Genomic DNA, 25,186 nt, shown 5'->3' on the forward strand with positions numbered 1-25,186 from the left:
GGTCTTTAAAAGGTCAATTTCTATACAGACTGAGGCTAGTACAAACTCTCAAATAGGGGAAAAAACCAAGAGTGATTTATGGAGCCTAAGACAGAATATGACATCTTTCACAGTATCCTGTTCTAAGTAGGAAGTTTGCACAATTTGTTGCACAAAGTTGTACCCTAGTGATGAACCTCTGTCTTTGTATCACTGTCAGCATAGGCGTTCTCAAAAACGACATCTAATGTGTGTTTCAGTGCTGTGCACTCACAAGTATAACTATTTTTTTTCTTTCTTAGGACTGTTTTGCTAGACCATGATGTTAATCCATCTCATTAACTTTCTGATACTGATTTGCAATGAATAGAAACAATGTGAGAAGGCAACATGACATATCTATTTTCTTCCTTCCAGCATGATTGCATAAGCCTGGCTTTCTATGAAAGCAGGACTTAATTTACAAGTGAGTGCGACTGGGTTTTTTTCTTCAACATCTTGAAATTCCAAAGAAACCTATCTTGACATAGCTTATAGGAACGCTTAACTGGGGAGGAAGAGAATGAAGTTCCACAGCTTTCTAACTTACGTTGTTCCTTCATATTGAATTATTAGACACTATAAAATCCAGGTAAAGGAAATCCTATGGATGGCTCCTGAAAGGAGGGACTCTGATGCTTTGGGGGCATAAACAATTCTAGTTTTGCAGACTTACTTGTAAAAAATGTGATGGTATGCCTCTCTAGCTCTTGTAGGCTTGATAAATCTTTTTCATTATTCCATCTAATAATGCAACCTAATAGAAAAGGAGGTGAGAGAGAACAAATTATATGATTTCTTGTACTGTTTTAATGCAGTTCAGAACCTGGGATTTTTTTAGGCTTTTTTGACTATAATTAAAACCTCTTTGCTCTTGTGTTTCTGCAGCAGCTACAGGATAGTATGTGCAATAAAATGTTTTAGATATTCATTACCTTGTCTCTGGTGACTCATAAGTGAACTATTAAAACTGAGTTTCAAAGGTGGAAGAAAATAAGTTTTCCAGCTGTCATTGGACACCAGTAAATTTTGCTGCTGCATTCATTAGTATTTTGGTTCTTCATTCTGTAAAAAACCAAACTGTCTTGCTAAGCCCACTTAAGTGCTTTCACCCTTAGAATAAAAGTCAGTGCGTTGATTATTTGGCCAAAAAAGAATTACTTTGTCTTACCTTGTAGAGCTCTTACATGTGGAGACCATAATGGTCAGTGCTCCAAATCAGGTAGTATTAAGAGTAGCCTGGGGGGCTTTGGGTATGTCTTAAAACCTGGCTGTCCATAAGCTTCTACTGTAAAGTGAAGAACTAGATATTGAATTAGTCTTCCAAAATGTTGGCCTAAAGTTCTGTGTATAGCTGCAGAAACATGCCGTGGACTGCCTGTGCAGGACATAGCTGTCTGTGCCTTCTGCCTCTAGTGCTCACAGATGATGAGCAGGTCTGTGAAGTTACATCAGTACTCTGTCACCATTTTCGGAAAAATGGAAAATTATAATCCTTTCCCCTAGTCTGGTAAAAGATTACTTTTTTGTTCTTCCATTTTTTCAGCTCTGAAAGGTGTTTGGGAATGGATCATCTTATGCAAGTATCTAGCTACTGTGTCCTGGGGGAGCGTCTGCGTTGGAAGGGGACGGGGGTGATGTTTGGTTTTTTGGGGTTTTTGTTTTGTTTTTCTTCAGGTCATGATAGGTTTGTCTTAGGCTTTTTTCCTGGGAGTTGATACAGGAAAGGAGACGCTAATTCTGTGGACCAGACAATAAATGTAATTTAAGCCCAGCTGAACAGCAAAAGTTCCTAGCTGATGGTGTCTGTCAGGCTGTTGTCATGTGGTGTGTCTGATCAGAAGAGTTCGGTGCAGGTGCCTTGCTGCTTTTTAGAAGCTAGTTGTTCAGTTCTAGGTCTTTTCTGCAAGAAACAAATGTACAAAAGCATGTGAACCTACAGTTTTGAAGTCAGAAGGCGGCCTTATTAGTGGCTGACTGTTCTGTTAAAACTATTTCTGTTCTCATTAAGATTATCCTTAGTACTCCTGGTATAACAGTAAGGGTCATGGGCTATGCCTTAGGTGTAGTAGTTCTTACAGTCAGTTCTGTTAGGATGTCTGTCTCTGAAATATTGCTGCACCTGGAGAAGCCTTTTTTTAATAACTTGTCCTCTGTTCTGGACAACAGTTTCTACTTGAGTTTACTTCCACATTTATGTGATCACCTGAGTAAACTTTCAAAGATAATAAGCCAATTTAAACACTCAAGCCATGTCAGAATGTTAGAGGGCTGACATTTAGAAGTGTGACCAGTAAAAATAACTTACTCAGCTGAAGTGAGCTGCTAGGGAGGAATTGCAAACTTGCACTTTCTAAGATGATGTTTGACGAATACTGGTGGTGAAGAGTAAAGAAACAAGAGCTGTCTAATGCTGAGATTGAGGCCCATGCTTGCGTGATGATAGAAACTTAGTGTAGCTGGCTGCAGAATGTTAATTAAGCATAAATAGTTGTCTTCTGCAGCAGGATGAGATGTTCTCATGTTCTTTTGGAGCTAAGCATCTTGACAGTGATCCATAACAAAGACTGTTTATGGATGTAAAGTAGGTATTTATGTGTAGAAGTCTTACAGCATTAGGTTGGTGGGAGTGCTTAATATGTGCTGATAACTGCTATAGCTGATGTGAGTGTTGGATCTCAATGTTTTCCCCCTAAAAGTTTGGCAGCGCAGTTGCCTCTCTTTATGCAAGAAGAGCTTATGCTTTTGAGAATTTCCCAGGAAAGCAAGATATCTAGATTTCATTTTTGATGCAAATACTAATACACAATATTTTAAAAATCAAACCAAACAAAAAACCCCACAAAACCACAACCTAATACCTAAGTTTTCAGAGGAAAATCTAAAATGAATAGATCAAGCAAATGTTTCTGAAAGTGCTGTAGTATCTACTCTGAAACCTACCAAATTAATATTTCCATGGGAAAAAAAAACAAACGACAAAACAGAAGAATTGTCAATGAAACTTTTTAATCTAGACCATGTCATCTGATTTCTCAAAGTAAAATAACGTATGTAAGAAGCATAAATGCCAGAGTTTATCAGAACAAATCTGTTTCTTAGGAAATAGATCTTCAGCTTATGTACTACTCAAAGACTGCTTTTCTGAGGGGAAAAATAATAGCTAGGAAGGGTAAGAGCCTGCTGTTGTTATATAAAGCTAATACTTCTTTTTCCCTTCAGAATCTTTTAATACTTTTGTTTTAAACAAAAAGTACAACACCCTTGTCTCTGTCCTGCTCTGTCTCATCACCTCCTTCCACTATATTTTCCGTTTCGCTCTTCTAGATTTATGTAATGTCCAAGATGCATGCAAACTTCAGGGTGAGAGGTAACGGGAGGGAGAATGGCATAAATTCTCCTTTCTTCTTCCTAAAAGAATTGACCTGCTGCTATCAAACAAACAGATACTATTTTCTCTGGGTAAGTTCCTCCAGGAAAATAGAAGAGGGCTAGTAGGCAGCACCTTTAAAAATTTGCTCATGCCCAACCAACCTGGGGTCGCACAGCTTTAGAAATACTGGTGTGGACGAAATCTAATGTTGCTGGTCTTGCTGAAAGGAAACATCCTTGCCTTTCCAACTGCTTGTTCCTGCCGCTTTGTCTTTTACAGAAATTATGCACCAGCTTGGCAGTAGCTTCAGCTATCTGCTGAACAGTAGCAGGGGTCTAATCCTGGTTGGAGTTCATGCAATACACAACCTAGATCAGTGCATGATACTAATGGGTATGTGGATGCAAGTCTGAAAAAGAGGAATGCTGGGAAGGAGTGTGCTTCTGTTTCATCTGATAGCAGTGCTGCTTTGTTACATTGAATTCACACTTTTCATGAAGTTATACTTTTGAAGTATAACTTATACTCAGTTGTACTCCTGAGTAACAGGAGTGTTTTCTCAGCTGATCAAAGTGAGAAACCTGTGTGCTTCGAATTGTTTCATGACTTGTTTTATAAGCCTGTCTAAAATTTGAAGGTACAGAGAAGTACTTAGTGGTGATTAATGGTTTGTTTCCCAAACACAAGTGCTGGAATATAGCAGATGATAGAAAAAGGAGGAACTGAAGTGGAATGGCTTTATTTTATATATTCTTTACATTTTATATTATATCATATTATATATATAACGTGTTTCGTATGTATATATAATTTTTTCTGAGAAAAGTTTCTGTGAAATAGTCATTTGTATAACATAGATGTTGAATGCTGTTAGCCACCAAAGGAGAGATCTACCTCTTTTCCATGTTTAAATGTTGTTGTTCTACCACTGTAAAAGCTTTTTTTGCAACTGCCTCAGCATGACTTCCCACCTGATCTGAGGTTCTGAATTAAAGTTCTATATTGATTTAAGATGAGTATCCTTCCTGTGGCATTTCAGGGCAGGAAGCATCAGCAAGATTCTTCAGAAAGATTTAGCAGTAAGACTAAAGCAACGGTGGGAAAATAAATCTTTTCAAAAAAAGCTTTTAGATAATTTTTGTTCATATTAAAAACTGAGAATATAAAAAGGTGCTTGCTTTTAAGTTTAGTTTGAAAATACTCTGGAAATCTGTAATTTGAAATTAGGAAGAGCATTGCCAGCAGGTTGAGGGAAGTGATCATTCACCTCTGCTCAGCCGTGGTGAGGCCACACCTGGAGTGCTGAGTCCAGGTCTGAGCTACCCAGTATGAGAGAGACATGGACAGACTGGAGTGAGTCCAGTGCAGGGCCATGAAGACGATTAAGGACATGAAGTATACAACATGTGAGTAGAGACTGAGAGAGCTGGGGCTGTTCAGCCTGGAGAAGAGCAGGCTTGGGGGGAATCCTACAATGTGTATAAATACCTGATGGGAGGGAATGGAGAAGAGGGAGCCAGACTTCTCACTGACAGGATGAGAGGCAATGGGCACAAACTGAGATACAGATAATACATAAGAAAAAAAGGTTGCTTTGGGATTTTTTAAATGGTGAGAGTGGTCAAGCACTGGCACAGGTTGTCCAAGGAGGAGGTGGATTCTCCATCCTTGGAGATGCTCAAAATCCATCTGGACGTGGTCCAGAGCAGCCTGCTCTAGCAGACCCTGCTTAAGCAGAGGGGTTAGACTAGATGATCTGCAGAGGTCCTTTCCAAGCTCAGCAATTGTGTGATGACAGCAAACTTTGTCAGCCTCAAGCCAGAATGAGCATCTGCTTCAAACCAGGTTAAGGCATAGTGACCTTGAAGTTTGTTTTTCAATTTATTTTGAGCTTCAGTATCAAACAAAATTTACGCACACAGTCATTTTCATCCCTGAAATAGAGAAGTGTGGTTTTGTTCATTTAGGAAAAACATCAAGGACTGGCAAAAAAAGTGTTACAGAAGAATAGGAAACAGAACTGACTAACAGAATCTCTCTTAATTGGCAGCAGGGATAAAGCTGAGTGGCTTTGATATATTGATTATGAAAGATCATAATATTGCTTTTTGCAGTGATAAATGATATGGTTCATTGGATGCTGTTTCCAGTTCTATTTTTACGTTGCTAGTAGACTACAGGCTGTTCTGGAGAACCAAACAATCCTATGCAGGACAAAAATGAGACTTTTCTTTTATATACTATATAACTATTTCACAAATTTTAAAGTAGATCTGATCTTTAAAACTCCTCTTTTCTTAACCATTGAGTAGGGACTAGTTATATTCATTATATGCACCAGGCTTTAAAAAGTTTGGAAGAAAGATGGCATATTTTCTTTTGAAAATTCAGTGGTTCATATAGACAGAAGTTGCAAACAGAGATCTTTTCCAAATTGCATAGAAAACCTTTCTGGTAAATTTGTGTAACTTGGAGTGGATCTGTTTTAGTGCCTTTTTACCTGCTTTGTAAAGTACTTGCCACAGCAAGTATAGTTTGTAACAAGACTTGAGATCAGTTGGGAAGTCAATTTTGGTATCAAATGACTGTTCTGTGGTCAGTGTTATCTTTTAAGGAACTAGAATTCTTGAAAACGCACGTTTAGCGAGAACCACAGCATTAGTTATTTAAACTAGAACAGGAACTTCTCTTTACTCAGGAAGTGTGTAGTTTGCCAGTGGTCAAAACCAGTGAGTGGAGGAAAGCATGCAGGATTTGTAGAGCAGAGATTTACATCCTCTTTAAAGACAGATGAACTGCCTACAGTCTGAAGGAAGTATTCAGCTTCTAGTGAACTGTTTTAAGCCCCAAAGAGAGTAAAGATAGTTAGTCTTACTAGTCACAATGTCTCACCTGCTAATAATTCTATTTTACAGGTTGTGGGCTTTTGGCAGTGGCGGGGGTGTATTATGGTTGTGTAACTTCATTTAACATATGGCTTGGTCTGCTCAGTTATCAGCCTATATGACTAAATCAGCTGTTGTTCAGAGTGCAAAGCTAAAATTGGTACAGCTGCTGAAAAAGAGCTGCTTGTGTGGTAAAAAAAATTTCGCTAGTTTTCACAATATCTCATGCAGAAATAGTTGACTTACCACTTGTGACTACTTTAAAAGACTCTTTACCTAACAGTATATTAAAAAAAAAGTTGCAATATTAATCTTACTTTAAGCCATTACGCACTACAAGCTCAAATATGACATCTAGTTTTAGTTATGTATTGAAAGAAATTATCCAGCACAAATGGATGCTGTTTACAGATGATCTTATTAAACTTGCATATTGTCATTTTTTAGTGTGCATGTTTATTATCTTTGTGATGCATATCCATCTCTGTTGCACAAAAATGTCTTCACTAACTCAAAATGTTTATCTAGAAGCAACAGAAGAAGTTTCATTGGACAGTCCAGAGAGGGATCCAATACTTTCACCAGAACCTACTCCTGCAATCACTCCTGTAACACCTACTACATTAGTAGCTCCCAGAATGGAATCGAAAAGCGTAACAGCCCCTGTGATTTTTGATAGATCCAGAGAAGAGGTACACAGTAAAATTCTAAATTATGGAAATGTCGTCTTTGTTTTTTGAAGTGTTTTCTTCTTTTAAAATGACGGTTCCTAAATGTTGACTCACGGGATCATCCTTTGCTGAGGGGAAGTATAGAAAAGAAAGCCTATTCTGTTTATTTTGCATATGAATTTAGTGTGAATTTGACTCATGAAAATACTGTAAGAATTCATTACTTAGGTGATTATATTGGAGATCTGTAGTGTGACGAGTAAGAAGCTCCCTTCTTTCAGAATAGATGTTGTAAAAGCGTATGTAGGAGCAAGCCATGAGCTTGATACGGGAGAAATGTTAATGATGTATAATAACTCTTACTAGGATGTTACAGGTTTGAACTTGGATTTCTGAAGCTGTTGTTAATGGGGAAATGGAGGAAGCAGTTTTTAGCATTATCCTGCATGCTAACAAACACCTGAGGCTAATGGTAGTTTTAACATTGCTTTACATTTGGTGTTCCATTCAAAGCCTGGGCATTGCCGAATGCCATTCATTCTGGAGTGTTCTCTTACTAGACAGTGCCTCTGCTAAATGAGTTTGCAAACAAGACTTGTCTGTGACTCAATGATGGCTGCTTCCCCAGATACCACACGATGGCATTTTATTCTGATTTTTTCCCCCCTTCAGCCCTGGTACGCTGTCCCTTCTGCCATGGTGTTTCTTAAGATATCTGTTTTTACCAAACTTATGTATATCACATGAAAGATTACAAAATTCTGCATGATTACAGTCAGGCAAGTATCAGAAAATTCTCTGTTACTTTTCCCTTCCCAAGCTCTTCTGCTACAGATACCATTAATAAAAAGTAATATCTGTCCTTTGATTAAAGGCATGTAGAAACATTGCAAATGAGAGTGGTTTTTGAACCATAGTATCTGCTGGCATTGTAGGAGATACAATGAACATACCCCTAAGATAAATATTTACTAAAAATTTTGAGGCCAGCAAGCCCTGAGAAAAGGCTGCCATACTAAAAGCTTTTTCAGGAAGGCTTAAAACTAAAATCATAGAATCATTTAGGTTGGAAAAGACCTTTAAGATCAAGTCCAACCATTAACCTAACACTACCAAGTGCAGCACATGAACTTTGTTGCAGTGACATTCAATGTTAGAAATTATATTCACTTAACATTGGATGGTGGGTCTAGAAGAGTTTTTTTAATTATACAAACATACGGACTTTTCCTCCTCCTTCCTCTATACCCTTATCCTTGTAACCATACATAATATAAATGCGACTTACCTGTTAAATATGGCGTATCTTTTTCCTAGATTGAAGAGGAAGCAAATGGAGATTTGTTTGATATAGAAATCAATGTATCGGACCCAGAGAAAGTTGGTAAGTTCCTTAAGCCTAGTAAGTCAGATGGTAGACTGTCTTACCCCTTGAAGACTATTCTGAGATTTTAGCATGATTTCTTATTCAGTTATCTTTTGGCAGTTTTTAGTATCTAATTGGAAAGCTATTTAATATATATTTCGGAACAAAAAGTGTGTGGAGGGATTAAAATAACTTGCCCTAGCATAATATCTTAATTTTCTTACAGGAGATGGCATGAATGCTTATATGGCGTACAGAGTAACAACAAAGGTAACTAGTGCAACAAATATTTGCAGATAACTTTGTATCATAGCTGAGTAGATGGATCACTAATTCATAACAATTTTTTTTTTTAAGACATCACTTTCCATGTTCCACAAAAATGAATTCTCTGTTAAAAGAAGATTCAGTGATTTTCTTGGCTTGCACAGCAAATTAGCAACAAAGTACATGCATATTGGTTACATTGTGCCTCCAGCTCCAGAAAAAAGTATTGTAGGTAAGTGTAGTTCCTGTAAGGTTGAAATCAAGCATGTCATTTAAGTGCTGTAATACAAATTAAGTATTTTAATACCTGTTGGGCTTGTAAAATAAATACTTTTCTGCACAAATATTACTTACTGCTTATCAAGTGGTCCAAACTATTAAATATTCTTCCTGTTCTGTATTTTAAAAAAGTTCAGGTTAAATTGGAAAGATATGTACTGGTCTCTTCCTAACTCAGACTAGCATTGATAAGAAGGAGAACATTTGTCTTAATACATGGTCTTCTGTTTCTTATCTATCATTGTTTCTTTACTGTTGCCCTTCAAGAGCTGATTAGTCTATCAAAACAAAGATGTTAAATGAAAGTTTATTTTTAACTTGTACTGTTATCAGTTGCCTGCAATATACAGAGCTTCATACGTACTCCACCTCTCTAATATTTCAGTGTGTTTCTTTTGGTCATGGTGAACGCTAAAACCTCTAGTTAATTCTTCAAAGTTCTAATTCAGAAAACACTTTTGAGTGATGCCAGTCTTCGTGAATGCCATGAAGGATCAGATCTTTTCTCCATGAACTAAGAAGCATGCCTGATGCATTGAAGCAGCTTCAGTTTTATAAGCTCTAAGTAGTAAGGTTCTTTCAAAATAACTAAACATTTAAAACAGTAAAACCTGTTGAAGTCTTTTGGCTTACCCATATAAAGAAGTGGTTGGACTCTAGAACACTGTTTGATATGCAGGGAATGGCAAGACATTTTTTTCAGTAGTTTAGTCTGTAAAGCTAATCAGAGCAGCAGCTTTTCACAGAAGTGGGTACAGCAGACTGAGTAGATGTAGGCAGCAGAAAGCTTGGGAAAATCATGCTTTTAATTCTGTGGAAAAGCACTGCATTTTTCAGTCTGTAAGACTGACAATTTTATCTGAATTTTTGATAGTTCTTGAAAGTAACGTATGATTCTGTAATAACCAATTTTTCATGTAACAAAAATAAGTTTAATTACAAATGCTAACAGGGTTTATAGAGATGGAATGAGGCTTCTAGTTATGTCCTTTGGATGATAAAACATTTAAGGCATTTATGACAGTGTGCAATTACATGGAAAGGTAGTACTTGCATCACAGTCAAATTCATCTGTAAGACAAAGCTTGGACTGGATTTGAGGTACCACTTGAACAAAACCAGCCTAAATATTGATACACCTGGAAGTGTGTGAAATGGTGGGACTTACTGCAGCATAAGCAAGCACTGGCTGTCACTTCAGATGCTTGTATACAGACTTTGTTAAGCTGCAGATAAGTTGGGAAAACTCACAGGTTCTGTAGGACGTTTTCTAAAGAGCATGAAACTCCTGCTTTAAACTTGAACTTCAGTGCACAGGTGGTATTTAGTTCTGTCCAAAAGTATGTAGTCCATACATTTCTAATTCTGGAGAAAAGAAGGGATTCTAGGCTGATTTAAAATGAGGCATCTTAAAGCAGAGAGCTGGCAAAACAGCTGAAAGTAAGATGACATATTGTGTTTACATCACACGTGTTTATTTTTAAAGTCTTAATACGAAATATTATACATTCAGTGTTATGCAGTGTGTATTGTACGAAAGTCCTTAGTCTGTTCATTCTGTTACACTGTTGATAACACTTGGAGTTTTAAGCTCCAACTTTATTTTGGTGACGGGTGGGAGGGGCTGGCATTTCAGACCTTACTTAGCCACAAATTCAAGTGGTCAATTACTGACTGTGGAACAACAGGATAAAACTGAGTCAGTGGTGAGCTAGAGTTGGACATTCATCCAAACTGCCTCACTACTTAATGTGTGTTGGAAAATCACGTTTTCTGTTTTTAAGAAAATAATCTATTAAGTCATGGATCCTTTCCTGTGAATGATTAGAGTGCTTGGGCTACAGAAACTGCCTTTACACTTGCATTTAAATAGGCTTATATTAGCAGAGAAAGAAACCTGACATGATATCTAGAAATAACTGTCAATATCACAAGTTAGAAATTCCTCATATTGGTCATTTGATTACATATTCAGTTTTTTCCCTATGAACTTCTGTTGCTATCAAATGTGAAGGATCTCTTGTATTAAACTGCAGCATTTCATGCTTTCTGCAGTGAAATATTAATGAATAGTAATACTCTAATGCAAAAAGATGAGGCATGTGAATTACCTCACCTTTGTTTGAATACTTTAATCCTTGTACTTAAAGACATATTTACAGATAAATTGGTGGATTTACAGTTAAATTACACTGTGTAGTACACCTTTGAAAAAAATGCCGATCGGATTTATTTTCATCATGTTACAGAGAAGGGAAAAACTAAGGCTTCAGTGAGAGGTTAAGGGTCCTCCTTGTTCCTGTAAGGATGCTGTTTGTCCCCTCCGTGGATCACTGTGTGAAACTTCTAAAGCCAGAAGGGAGATCGGATGAGGAACAACTTTGGGAACTGTTGACCTGGCAGGTCACAGAGTACTCATTCAGAATCTCAGACTTAGAACTTTTAGCTGGAGAAACACAGAACTAACAGAGCAGGAATACACTACAGGTAGAAATAAGGTGTTTGGGCTGTATCATAACAAACCTCTCCTGTGTTTTAGGAAATAAGAATAATTATGAATGTTCAGTGTTTCATGGTGGTTTTGATAGGACTCAGATTCCTAAACTCTCTGAGTTTGGGTCTTTAGCATGAAAAATATTGACCTCAGTCTGACAGTTTTAGAGTTCTTCTGTTGCTGAGGTTGAATGTATTTCCCATACCACGATACATCAATAACTCTGGCTCCCCTATCATAGGTTTTTTGGCCACTCTTGACTTGGGTAGAGGAAGCGATGTAAAGCTGCATACATTTTATTCTGCTAATTTTATTCTCCATTCAGTTTGTAGTTGTTCACGTGCTTCAGAATTTTCAAAGCTGGTTAGTTTGCCTTAGTTGACTAAAAAACTCTTAGTTTTAGAACTTAAAAACATAATAAAATGAAAACGTTGGTAATAAGCTTACCAATTAATAGGCTTATAACCTGAGATTTATTTTCCTGTTCTGCTTTATTTGGGTAACTGTTTTTTTCTTCTGAACCTGAGTGACCAGTAAGACTCTGATCTTCATTTAGATTGTCTTCATAAATGCAAATTAAACTAGTTTTGTATAACTTTTAGTCACAATTAATGTATTACAGGAAATTGCCTATTTCGCAGAGCTGCTTCCACAAAACCATGCAGCATGCAATGTTGATGTTTTTTCCGTTCCTGTGTAGTGTTTTTCATTGTAATTTGACTTAAATACGTAAACTTAGGTGAGCTTTATCTTCTACTCACATCAGTTATGTTAATGATTTATTTATGATAAAATAAAATCAATATGATGCCATTTTCTTCAAAGGCATGACCAAGGTTAAAGTAGGCAAGGAAGATTCTTCATCTACTGAATTTGTAGAGAAAAGAAGAGCAGCTCTAGAAAGGTAATGTATGTATCTAACTAAAACTTGTTTGGCCTCAGAATTACTTGTAATGTACTACGTGGGCTGTGTAATTGGGGTCTGGGCCATCTGTACTTGGATTCTGGGGGCTTTATGCAGCTGCCAAATTTTTGTGTAGAAATGGAATAATTCCCATTAATAATGGGAAATGTAGCCTTATTCATAGAGAGGATTATAGCTAACTCTTTTTAAACTGGTTGGTGCTTAAAATTAAGATTGCAGAGATTCAGTAAGTAAAACTTTCTTTATCAGCTTACTTAGGCATTTTGGGTTTAAGGAATTAAGGCACTTCAGCAGTATATCTGTTCCATAGAAAATCAACTGTTGGGCAGGGGACGGATGAAAGAGACCTTCAGTCACTTGAAAGTAAAATGACCTTCTGATGACTAACGGTACATTGATGTGTCTAGCTGAATTTTGGCATGAGAGATATTGGATCTCTGTCACCCAGCACTGGTATACAACTAATATTGTTCAAGTATCTTTGCCATGGAAGGGTACTGTCACTGATATACTGCATCATTTCCCCCTGTTGACATGGCTAATAAAGCCTGTACATAGTAGCTAGTAGAACTTATACAAGTATACAGTCTTAATTTTGGTATGATTTTATAATATACCCATTGATGTGATGGAATTGCATCATATGAGAACAATACACCATATAACAGTTTCAGTTAAACTAGAAAATTAACAAAAGTCAAAGGTTTTAGACTGTATGTTGAAAGACCTATCTAACAGATAATGTATGAAGCTTCAGAGCTAATCTTAAACAAAAAGTATCTCTTCAGAATCCCGTTGCTAATATCTTTCCATTTCCTAAGTAACAGAAGAATGTCTGAAATGATACTGAACCTCAAAATACTGATAGGTTGTTCTGTCTTAGTTATCTGTTACTGAAAATTGGCATATAGCTTAACATTTGCCACTTAAAATTGCACCCAGAAGTTACTGAAGTTGTGCTGTCACTTGCAGCAGAACTGTGAAACACATTCTGGTTATACAAGTCTATTGCTGAAGGAGTGGTGCTGTGAGATATGAAGACTTGGAATAGCAGCTGGGATTAGAGTAGATTAGATAACATTAGATAACTGGGATTAGATAACAGAACAGATACTTCCACACAACTTTAGGTCTCTGTCTATAATAGACATGACTAGTTTCCCTCTTGGTTGCTTACTTGAACAACAGAAGTAGGATTAGAAAAAGTTTAATTCACAAGCTTGTGTGTGTGCTTTAAGTGCTGCTTTTTCATTTATTTGTTAAAGGAGTTACACTAGTGTACCACTTCTAGTGGATGTTGAGCACTCCTCCCATACTGGTGAATGGACTCCTCAGGACTTTTGACAATGTTGGGAAGGCTTCACAGTATATTCCTCTTTTTTTTTTTTTTTTTTTTTTTTTTTTTTTTTTTTTTTTCCAGAAAGACTATGAATATCGTGTCTGGCAAGGAGCAACTTTTTCATCATGCCAACTTTAGCTGTCTTTTCCTTTCAGAATCAAAAAATTACCTACATACCTACCAAGATGTTCAAATGATATTTAGAGGCAGTGGTTCTGTTGCTCTTGTCTAAACCTGAGGAAAACATATTAATGTTTCCCAGAAAGTCAGACCAAAAAAATCTGCTTCAATTTGCTCTTTTTTGAATCAAGAACTATGGGGAAAGTGGGCAGGAAAGCAATGTACCTTTTTAGTTGAGTTCACTAAAATTTATGTCCTAGAATAGTGAACTTAACATACTACAGGTCTGCCTGCCAGATGTCCTCAAGCACATTGCCAGTTGTCTCCAGTGAAAATGTTAGAAGTCTCCCTTGGAGTAAAGGCTACTCTCTAGCAGCAGAAAAGAAAAATCTCTTTGGCTGCTTGCCACATTAACTTTAACTTGTACTTGCTACTGAGTATAGAACAAGCATGGAAAAGTTGAGCAATCTTATGTGTAAAATACTTTCACTGCAACCCTTAGCTTCTTTAGGAAGAAAAATAAGGATCTGGTGGCCATAACTAATGGAGGGTGGAAGAAATACATTACATTTACAATATCAATATACACAGACTTTCAGTTAAAAGTCCCAGCCCACATCACTTTCTAGGACAGTTTCTAAGCAATTTGGGAATGTAACAGGGCTGTTCTGGTACCTCACAGCTGAGGCTTGAGCAAAACTAAAGCTTTGCAATAAGTAGAGTGTGCTGTTCATAGTATTCTGTCACTGCATCTTAATTGGCAATACCACATACTTTCTTATATTCCCATGATCTTTTGAGGCACTAGATTTCTATAAAGCATTCATGTAAACATCACACTTTCTGCTAATACGTAATGTTAAAATCAGTTATCACAAACTTGCAGCAGTCTTTAGTGGAAAACAAACTTGCAGCAGTCTTTAGGGGAAGAATACTGTTGAAATTTCTCTCTTCAACCCATATTTGTTCAATCAAGAGTTTTTAGATCTAAGCAGAAACACAAAAAATTGCAAAGGGAAGGAGTTGTATTGATTATTTGGGGGTGGTGGATGAGTCCTTTAGAACTAATATGGGTTGAAGGCTTTAGTCTAGCATGCAAATAAATAGTTCATACTTAGAACATAATCAGCTCACTTCTCCAAGGTTTCCTTTAATTCTAAAATAAGTCAGTCAGAATTATCTGTAACAAAAAGCCTGTCCACTGCATTGTACAAGAATGTTTAGACAAGCTCGTCTATTTTTTTCTGGTGTAAATTGGCAGTTATTAGAGGAGGAGGACTTCAGTCAGCTGTTGAAACTATGAAGGATAATATTTTACGACGGTACAACACACAGTTATGGCAGGTCCCACCTTAAGGAGTTTCTGGTGTAAGCAAACTATGTTAGAAACCACTGCCCGCACCTTTGGTGTGTAATGTTGTGGTATGGAGTGCATGGGGCTGCATTACTTTCAGTCAGAAGTTCCAGGTTTTGTGGCAGCCTTACTGGAGTAAGGCTTCAGTGAATGTTTCAACAGCTTAGTGGTCCTAGCTTGTAACTCTGTGTAGGACTTAGCCTAAGTGTGTGTTGGAGGAAGGTGACAATGCGTAAATATGGTTTGAAGAGTCATCAGAGAGGCAAAGGATTGAAGGGGCATGGAGACTGAACTGTCATCAGAGCCTTTAGAGGTGACTTTTTAAGACTGTTCAAGCCCCCTTAGATAATGAGGGAGGTTGTGTGCTGCATTTTACCCATTATTTAGATTAAAGACACTTTTCAGTGCTGTCAGGCACATTAAATCTGTTTTTTTTAATCTAATATTTTAATTTTTAAAATCATAGGTATCTACAACGAACAGTAAAACACCCAACCTTGTTACAGGATCCAGATTTAAGACAGTTCTTGGAAAGTTCTGAGGTATTTAAGTTCTTTTCAGTGCTCCTATTTGTTTCTAGATATGGTAACCTACAAAGCAATATATTCTCTTTGTACTGAGACCTAATCCCCTAAACTCATACGAAATCAAATTGGATTGTACCCTTCATGGGACAGAATGGCAGAGGCTACTTAGGTAATGGTGTGCTCTGCCTCTAATAAAGCTTAGAGTGGTAGTGACCAAAAGCTAATTGCTATTCAGTGACTTCTCAAGCAAGTTGGTCTGTCCAGTTCTGAGTGAAGCTTGTCATACATGGTGAAAATCCATAATTGATGTTACTGATTGTTAAGTAAGATCAAGAATTAAACTGGCTGGGAAGCTGCTCTCTTGCCTCTAGGAGTCCAACTTGAGGTGTATTGGTAGGATAGTGTGAAAAGGCTAGTAATGCTGCCAGGCTAGATGTTTTGTGAATAGAGGACTTCAGTCACTCATGCTATCAATCTGGCACCTTTCACAATATTAAATATATTGTTAAAGATACACAATATCTCTTTATAAATATGCATAGTGGATTCACTGTAATACTGTGAATTGTCTTTTGGCCAATGTCAACATCTTAGTTATACTAATAAGTCACAGAGACCTCATTACTGACAAAAGCATCATTGATAGATAACGTACAATGGATTTGTCAATGCTGCTGACAGACAAAACAGTACATGAAGGGTAAATGGTCTGACATAGGGGCCACCTTGTATAGCATATTCAGACTAGCCTGAATAATAATATCAATTAAATTTAAAGTTTGTTAACTTACCCCTGAGGATTTGTAAGTACCTAAGCAAATACACAGTTCTCTTGATATGCATGAGGTAGGTTTTGAAATCTGGCCTATATTGAAAAGGAAAAAGACATCAACCTTTTATACTCAGCACACAGTGCAAATCTTGCATGACAGTTAAATGTTTTACAGAATTTCTTTCGTCTAATTTGTTGTAAATCTAAGCTTTTCTGTTCCTGTAGTGGCAGTTTGTTCTCTGTAGTGTATAGGTGGCTAGTTAGGACCTTTGGCTAGTTCATAATAACTTCGGACAAGTGGGTTGTTTGTTCCATTTAAATGTAAAGATGTAGAAGAAAAGTAAATAGTCTATATTTTTAAGTTTTCCTCTTGAGAATGTAAAAGTAGTAAATCTGAGAAATTAGATTCCACTATATTGAAACACAGGAGTAAAGAAAACACTATATCCTTTTCTTTCCCCCTTGTGCCCAGTTAAACCTCCATCCTTTTAACCAGTCTGTTTGCCCTTATTTGTCATTCAATTCCAGCTGCCGAGAGCAGTTAACACCCAGGCTCTGAGTGGAGCAGGAATATTGAGGATGGTGAACAAGGCTGCCGACGCTGTCAACAAAATGACAATCAAGATGAATGAATCGGATGCAGTAAGAGCTGATTTTTCGGCTTGAATAATGAGACGAATTAATGAGCCTCAACAATTGCATTTTAAAGCTGTAGAAGTAGAAAATGGGTTATTAATTTGCTTATTGGCTTGAATTCTTAGCTGTATCAGTTGACCACCCTGGCAGTACATGGATAATTTGCTTCTTTAAAACCAGAAATGTTATTGGTAATCTAATTTGTAATGCTTGACTCTTTCATCTTTTGTCAGTGGTTTGAAGAAAAACAGCAGCAATTTGAGAATCTGGATCAGCAACTTAGGAAACTTCATGCCAGTGTTGAAGCATTAGTCTGCCACAGAAAAGGTAACTGTACTGTTATGTGGCTGCATGAACATAAGTGCTTATAACTTTAGGAAATGGTGATGAGACAAGAGCTTAGTATGTCAGAGCTCTTAACTAATTAATAGAGTTATACAGTATATTTTAATGCAAAAATCTTCTAATTGTACCTTTTAGTTTAAACTGCTCTAGCATTTTTGTATACCTGTTTTTAATCTTAATTTTAACCAGAATATCTGTCATTCCTAAAGTTACTGTATTGATTTAGGATAATTTTTTTTCTTATGGAGGTTCAATACCATACCTAGTAAGTGATTCTACTACAGTAGACGTCCATAAATGTACCTCTAGGTCTCATGGCAAGAGTAGTTTCCTTCTGAACAAAAAGTGGTTGCATAAATCCATTTAGACATCTTTTGGTTCAGTATTGCTCTGTTAACTGAGTTTAAGCTCTTAAACAGGTATTTACTGTTCTTAATTTGGCCCACATAATGATACATCATCAAGCTACTGTTAAGATAAACTTTTCTGGAAAGATAAGTAGTCTCAGAATATCAGCTTTTGGTTTACTTATTTTAGAGAGAAGCAAAGCCTGTAAGTTTATATTTTAATCACCTGTGCTGCTGTTTTGTCAAAGATTGCTTTACATCGGATGATTTTAAAAAAAACAGAACACCAAAACTTTGATTTGTAGTTCAAGGAAGACCATAAATGTGCCTTCTGACACTACTGTATTATGTTAAAACATAGGGTCACCTTTCAGCTCTACACTTTCAAAAGTACATGAAAATGTCGTAAGTTGCTTTCTCATAACTCTTATCAGGAATTACTCTCTGTAGTAAAAAGTCTTTGGCCAGATGTTCTCAAGACTAAGGAGTATTTTAAGAATTAATGGAAAATTGAAGTGTTTGTTTACTGTTGATTTGACACCTGCTCATAGATTTGAAGAAGTGTTGTGGGTTTTGGTTGTTTTTCTGTTGTTTTTTTTTTTAAGAATTGTGGTTAAATTGTAAGGGTTTTAAATATCTGAAGACATTTTGCTTCTACAAACATTTCTGGTATTCTGATGATTCTGCAGAAGCAGCACAGTGCAAACAAACCTGCACTTTTAATCCTGAAGTAATTTGGATTAAATATTTGTTCCAAGGTCCTTCATAGGACTTAACTTTGTACAGGATGACTTACACGGGATTTGATGAGACAATTGCCCTAGTATTTGTTAATAAATAAGCTCAAAATTTCACGTTCATGGATGCCAGCCATGCTGGTATGTGGGGTTCTTTTTTTTTCTCGTAAGGCATGTCAGAATGTGGCAATACATTACAGTATGCACATTTAAAGGTACATTAAATAATAAAAACAGTCCAACAGAAATAAATTCCACTTATAGCGGTGATGGCTTTGTGAAATAGTTGGGTTTTTTTCCGCTCTGAACTGCATGGAACAACTGTGCTATAGACCTGTTAAAATTGTTTTGAATTTGCTCTGTAGGTGACTTGGCTTTTGTTTTGTGGGCTTGCATTTTCTCTGAACGAGGCAGTTGGATAATGCCGAAGTGACAGTTTTCTCCATGTCTTTTGCTAGACAGAGTAGACATGACATTAACAGGCTCAGCAAAACACTTACTGATGGAGGGGGGTTTTGTGCAGTTTTTCTCCTAAATGTGTTTCATTGTGATCTCCTTGTGTATTTTATCATGAGCTTTAGGAAATACAGCTTACATGTTTCAGTTGGTGAAGTTAGGGTTGAAGTAGGGCAGAGATCTCTGCTGCACTGATCTATGCTGAGGAGTAATATAACAAATTAACTACATTGTACTGAACATTACTCCTGTATTTCAGAGCTTTCAGCCAACACAGCTGCCTTTGCTAAAAGTGTTGCCATGTTAGGTAACTCTGAGGACCACACTGCTCTATCTAGAGCTTTGTCTCAGCTTGCAGAGGTTGAGGAGAAGATAGATCAATTGCATCAAGAACAAGCTTTTGCTGATTTCTATGTATTCTCAGAACTGCTTGGTGACTACATTCGTCTCATTGCTGCAGTAAAAGTGAGTACTACCAGGAAAAATACTGATTTTTGTGTTTAAAGTCACATCCCTCAACTTGCAGATTCAGGGTAAATGAATGTGTGCATTTAAGACTAAGTTTTTGCCTGAAGTTCTGGCTCAGTAAAATGAATGCATCCATGATCAGTTAGTCCAATGATAAAAGTGGTTGTGATGAAAAATGGGAATGGATTAATAAGATCCAGACAAAATGTAAATGGTGAACATCATCTACTCTGAGCAGTACTAACTGTGCATAGTATTTGGGGACACCATACACTACTGTGTCTAAGCATACTGTACTTGTTCCTTTCAGGTTACTTATTTTTACGGTATGCTCATAAATTTTCGAGAACATAATTTGGCCATATTTGGTAGATAGCCAACAGTTTCTGTAAATAAGAAACAAATACAATTTGTGGATCTACATCTTATTAAAGAAAATATTGAATTTTGGTGTAAGTCATGCTGCACAGCATAATTAGGTTTTGACATGGGAAGAGCTGTCTATGAATTTTATCCAGAAATATCTTTGAATTTGCCAAGTTGTTGGGAATATATATTTTTCTTTTTATTTTCTTTCTTTTTTTTAATATGTGTACTTTAATTCTGCTACCTTAGTCCATTGCGAACAAAAATGCATTGCTGAATATGCATGTAATCCATATGCATGAGTTCGCTAGAATCTGCATTTAGAGAAGTATTTGCATAATAGAGCACTTCGTAGTGGTTGTTTTGGTAGTATTTTGACGGAATGAGGGACATAAAATGGTTTGGGGCACTCAGGTGTCTGCTCTGAAAAGGCTTCTTGAATACCCTGTTATTTGTGGAAGTTTTTGAGCTGTAGAAGCATGCTGTCAAATGAAATGCAAGACAACGTGGTAGACACAGGTTTCTTTGAGTATACTTGTTCCAGTTTTATCCAGAATTACCTTTTCCTACTAGGAATTTAGATAGCTTTAACAATTCCAGTTGTTTAATAAATTTGTCTGTCCTTACAGGGTGTGTTTGATCATCGAATGAAATGCTGGCAGAAGTGGCAAGATGCTCAGGTCACTTTACAAAAAAAACGTGAAGCTGAAGCAAAGCTCCAGCTTGCCAACAAACCTGATAAATTGCAGCAAGCTAAAGATGAGATAAAAGAGGTAATGTTATCAAACATTATTTTGGAGGTCAGACTTTCTGCATTAACTCATTCATTCTGCATTAATGCACTACTTTATACCATTTTTATTTACAAATCACGTACTCATTTGCTGTTTTCCATATTTACTGAAATTGTTAAAAGGAATTTATTTAAAATATTAAATGTGCACAATTGTTACTTACTATAAGATCTGTAAGGCAGTTAATACTGTCTCTACAGAGTCTGGGAGATGGGAGGAGGGGAACATGGACGAGTTAAATAATCCTTTTAACTGTTAACAGATTGCTTGGGTAGGCAGAGGAGCATCTCTTGGCTTCTAAAGCTAAAATCCAGCTAAGACGACTAATGGAGAACTGTTCCCATGTTTTGCTTAATTATGCAGCGTATCTACCCATATATATATGTATGTATATATGGTGTAATTTCAGTAAAAATAAATCTAACATGTTGAAGTGTCATAATTTATACACTTTTTCTATCATGCTTCACTAAGGAAATTGAAGAGGTAGGACAACTTAATTATTTAACATTAATGCATTCTAATTACGCACCAGTATTCTCCCATTAAATAATGGGAGAAAATCATTGCAGATTTCAAGCTCTCGTACACAGTTACTTTGTTTGGCTTCCTCATTGGTCACTAACCACATGCTGCTTTGTTCTTTCTGCCCTTCAGTATATTTTGCATATGGTGTTAAAGTCACTCATTCAATTCGCTTTCTTTTTCTTAAAAAAGGCCGTTGTTTACTGGGAAAACTTAGTGTCACTCTTGTGTGACCACATTCTTGCTGGTTGCCTCTCTTGATGTCACCCATCCATCCACAATACAAGTGAGCTGGAACTTCTTGTCAAAAATACTTCCTGAGTATTGGAAGTAGTAGGAAATACTCAGTGATCCTTTCGCAGTCCCAATATTAAAATAATTAATTATGTTGTTCCTGAAGGATTTATTTTTTCTACTTTATTGGATGATTAGAGAAGGTTGTCAGTAAACCCACAATTTGAATGTGCTGATCGAAAGTTATTGCTGCCATTGGAATATGTTCAGAGTTGCTGAATTCTGTAGTAGTAGTCCTTCTGGCAGAGAAATTGCAAAGTGGAAGCCTACACAGCTTGAGCTTCATCCATGTCTCAGTTGCTTTTTGCAGATAAAAGGCCTAAGAACAATCCTAGAAATACCTTACTGAATAAGGAGAAATTTCTCCTTGTCAGAAACTATAAGATGGCAGGCTATTATCCAGTGATAATTCATATAGGACCTGGCATTTAGGCATGATGAAACTGGGATGTTGCATCCATTAGGCCTGTAAAGGCTTTCACTGAAGTCTCAGGCACCTCTAGTTGCAGTGGTAGGAAGGCACAGGCAGTCTTAATCTACCTTTTAATTGGCTGAGTTTTGTATTGTTTCAGTTAATAGATAACTCTTCAGGCTGTTCTGTGAAGGACATCCTGTTATGACTTACTGCATAGCTTCATAATGTATATCTGAAAAGGCAGTAAGGGGAGTCTGAATAAATATAAACTAAAAATTTAAATACATAGATATTTATTGGAACATAGATGAAGTTCATCTCGTATCACAATAGTAACTTGACACTGCACCACAAAATGCTTTTGTGAATAAATAGCAGCACTGGATTGCTAACAGGAATATGCTATATTGAAGTATGTTGCTTCCCTGCTGCCTTTGACAAAGTTAAGTGTTACTGGATATATTGGCTCCCATGACTCAGTTAATATCTTGAGATGAACGGATACAGTTGCATTTTAAATGTTAGCCTGCATGTGTCTGAAGTGTGAGGCTGATAGCTTTTTTCACAGTACGTCTACACAGCTAGCTTAAATTTAACAATATAATAGGTGTATAAAAGCAGTTATAAGGTAATGTAGAGGATGATGATCTGTTACTGTGTAGTTGGATGTCTTTTCCCATAAACTGAGGAGAAACATAACCGAGTGTCATGTATTGTTACCTGAAGGCCACACTCCCAATATGGCAAAACACCACAAGCAACATCACTTCCTCTGAATTTTCCTTTTGTGCTCTTCTTACCTGCAATAACTTTTCTACTCCTGCTTTCTATGAAAACAGTTCCCACTGAACAAGAAAGCATGTGCTTTGGCTTGCTTAAGCAACATGCGTTCTGACTGGAAAGCCAATCAACACATCCTCAGTAGCTTGTCATCTGCAACAGAAGTATGATAGACATAATCATATACTTGACCATAGGCAGAGATGAAGATGTAATCACCTCTTCTGGGATTAGGAAAGTACAGGGAACTAACTTTTGAGACTCTTCCACACTTGATTGGACAGGTAGTCACAGAAAGCTTACAGGTTTAGATTCCTTTTATAGCAGTGTTTGTAAATGGAATAGCAGGTAAAGCTTTAGAGATCCTTTTTCTTTTCTAAAGAATCTTTAAAAAATGTTATTAAGTGTTCCTTAATAGCAATACTAAGATACTTTTACATTTCATCTACAGATAGCATTACCTTAGAGATACCATTGTTTTAACTGGTCTGATGACATCCTATTATACAAATTGTTACATTGAAATTGTTACCGTAAGACTTTCCCTTAAGCATACCAAGAAACCAAATAGGTCCTTTTCAGCTCTTGAGTGACTATCACTAATATACTAAAAAAATTTCAGATACTGATAGACTGAATGGACAACACAAAGTCTTACCTCTGCATGTCTTTCCTTTGCCAGTGGGAGACAAAAGTTCAGCAAGGGGAAAAAGATTTTGAACAGATCTCCAAAACCATTCGCAAGGAAGTGGGAAGATTTGAGGCACGTATAATTTTTCCAAGTAAATGACAGTTTTACTTTAGATAATATTGACATTCCAAGTAAAATTGGTTAAGAGGTTAATATGCCATAATTTATTTATTAACAGAAGGAACGAGTGAAAGACTTTAAAACTGTTATTATCGAGTACTTAGAGTCGTTAGTGCAAACACAACAGCAGGTAAGATAAATTTTAAGTTTTATACAAGTTAATACTTAATACGTTCCATATTAGGTTAGTTAAAAAAAGACAAGCTTTAAGTATAGCGGTTTCTAAAACGTGAAGAACTACTTCTAGTCTGTACTGTATTGGAGAATAACATAGTGATTGCAGTTTTGCAGCTATTGTTATGCTCCTTTGCACAGCTCTAATTCAGAGAAGGAAGATATTTACTTAGACTTACTGAAGAGACTTGAATACTTAAATGTTTATTGCTCTTTTTAAAACGTATAAAATATTACTGAATAATGTAAAGCAGTAAAACAGTTTCCAGTGACTCCGGAGTAGACCTTGTTCCCAAAAGATTGTCTGGAGTCATTTTTTTGTTCATTCTGGGAATATAACCCTCCAGCTTTGTTTAACTAAAAAAAAAAAAAAGGTACCCTTAGAGGTAAGAGTAGCAAACTGAGCTTGCAAACAAATTCTGTATAACTGTATTCTATAGCATTGTGTTCAATGTGTGGTAACAACACTGTTGCTATCAGCAGATTTGTGTATTTATTACTTGTATTTTTTCTTGCATTATGTAATATTGTGAATGGGTAATATGAAGTACCTATGTTCTTACTTTGTCCGGTGGAGACAAGTTTACCACAAGATGAGGAAGGTACATGTATTTTCTTTTCCAACATTTAGTACTTAATAATGAGTGGTTTTCCTTTCTCTTCAAGCTAATAAAATACTGGGAGGCATTCCTACCTGAAGCCAAAGCCATCGCCTAAAAGAAGAATATTCCAAATGACAAGACACTCTGGATGTTTGTCCTGGATAAAACTAAATTCCACAGTGAAATCACTTTAAATCATCTAAATAAACCACTATATATTTTATGAATTAACATGTGGCTTTTTTTATATACTACAGCATTTTATTAACAAGCTGCATGTCCTGACCCCCTTTGAAGTGGACTGTGGCATGATGTTCTGCAATACATTGCTGAATTGAACACTATTGTGTCTTAATACTTGCACTAAAATGTGCACTGCAAGGCCAGAAAGCTGATATTTTTGTCCTTTACAATACAATGTTCTGTAGTACGTTTACCTGATCTTTATGAAACAAATTTAATTGCATCGATTAATGTTCACTCAAACATTCCTGTACAAAATCATGTTTTTGTGATTACAATAATAAAGGGATGTACCTTGTGAAACATTAAACACTCTGGTTTTGTGTTTGTAGGTATTTACTGGTGTTCTTAGAAGTAGCATTTAGAACAAATTGAGATTATATCAAAGGCAGAAAAAACATTTAGTAAAGAATGCTGGAGATGGTATTAAAGATCCACAAACAAGTATTTGTGGTAAACTATTCTGGTTTTTAATTCTGAATCTCTTCATTACAGGTATTCTTTTCACCTGAAGTTATCACTGCCTTGGTAAACTGTAATGTGTTAATATTCAGAGTCAAAAGACTGATGCTTGGGCAACAGACAGGCATAAACCGAAATCTCTTCCAAGGGTTTTACAAAGCTTCTGAAGGGTTAAGATCACCTGCATGGTCAAATACTGATGTCCTTCTGGACTGATACATTTCATCAATTGAATTCAGTGGTCTAAGGATACACAAAGAAAAAAATCTTGCAATAATTCTGGTAATCGAGGAGGAAGAAAAGCAGGTAATTCAGCTGAGTGCAAGCTAGTTATAAGGGAT

At 36.5% G+C, this 25,186-nt stretch overlaps 1 protein-coding gene across 1 annotated transcript in view; it reads left to right on the forward strand.

Annotated features, from left to right (window-relative positions):
- The window catches only part of SNX2 (sorting nexin 2), a 35,324-nt gene extending 10,638 nt beyond the window's left edge, over positions 1-24,686 (forward strand). Inside the window, exons 3-15 of the mRNA XM_050913699.1 lie at positions 6,805-6,968; positions 8,265-8,331; positions 8,540-8,583; positions 8,671-8,812; positions 12,179-12,257; positions 15,558-15,633; positions 16,919-17,032; positions 17,260-17,353; positions 19,171-19,376; positions 20,375-20,518; positions 23,236-23,316; positions 23,423-23,494; positions 24,205-24,686. Coding sequence (XP_050769656.1) covers positions 6,805-6,968; positions 8,265-8,331; positions 8,540-8,583; positions 8,671-8,812; positions 12,179-12,257; positions 15,558-15,633; positions 16,919-17,032; positions 17,260-17,353; positions 19,171-19,376; positions 20,375-20,518; positions 23,236-23,316; positions 23,423-23,494; positions 24,205-24,255 — 1,334 coding nt within the window. The 3' untranslated portion in view covers positions 24,256-24,686. The remainder of the gene's footprint in view (positions 1-6,804; positions 6,969-8,264; positions 8,332-8,539; positions 8,584-8,670; positions 8,813-12,178; positions 12,258-15,557; positions 15,634-16,918; positions 17,033-17,259; positions 17,354-19,170; positions 19,377-20,374; positions 20,519-23,235; positions 23,317-23,422; positions 23,495-24,204) is intronic.
- The last annotated feature ends 500 nt before the right edge of the window (positions 24,687-25,186 follow it).

This window comes from Gymnogyps californianus, chromosome Z, assembly GCF_018139145.2.
Source record: "Gymnogyps californianus isolate 813 chromosome Z, ASM1813914v2, whole genome shotgun sequence".
Lineage (NCBI taxonomy): Eukaryota > Metazoa > Chordata > Aves > Accipitriformes > Cathartidae > Gymnogyps > Gymnogyps californianus.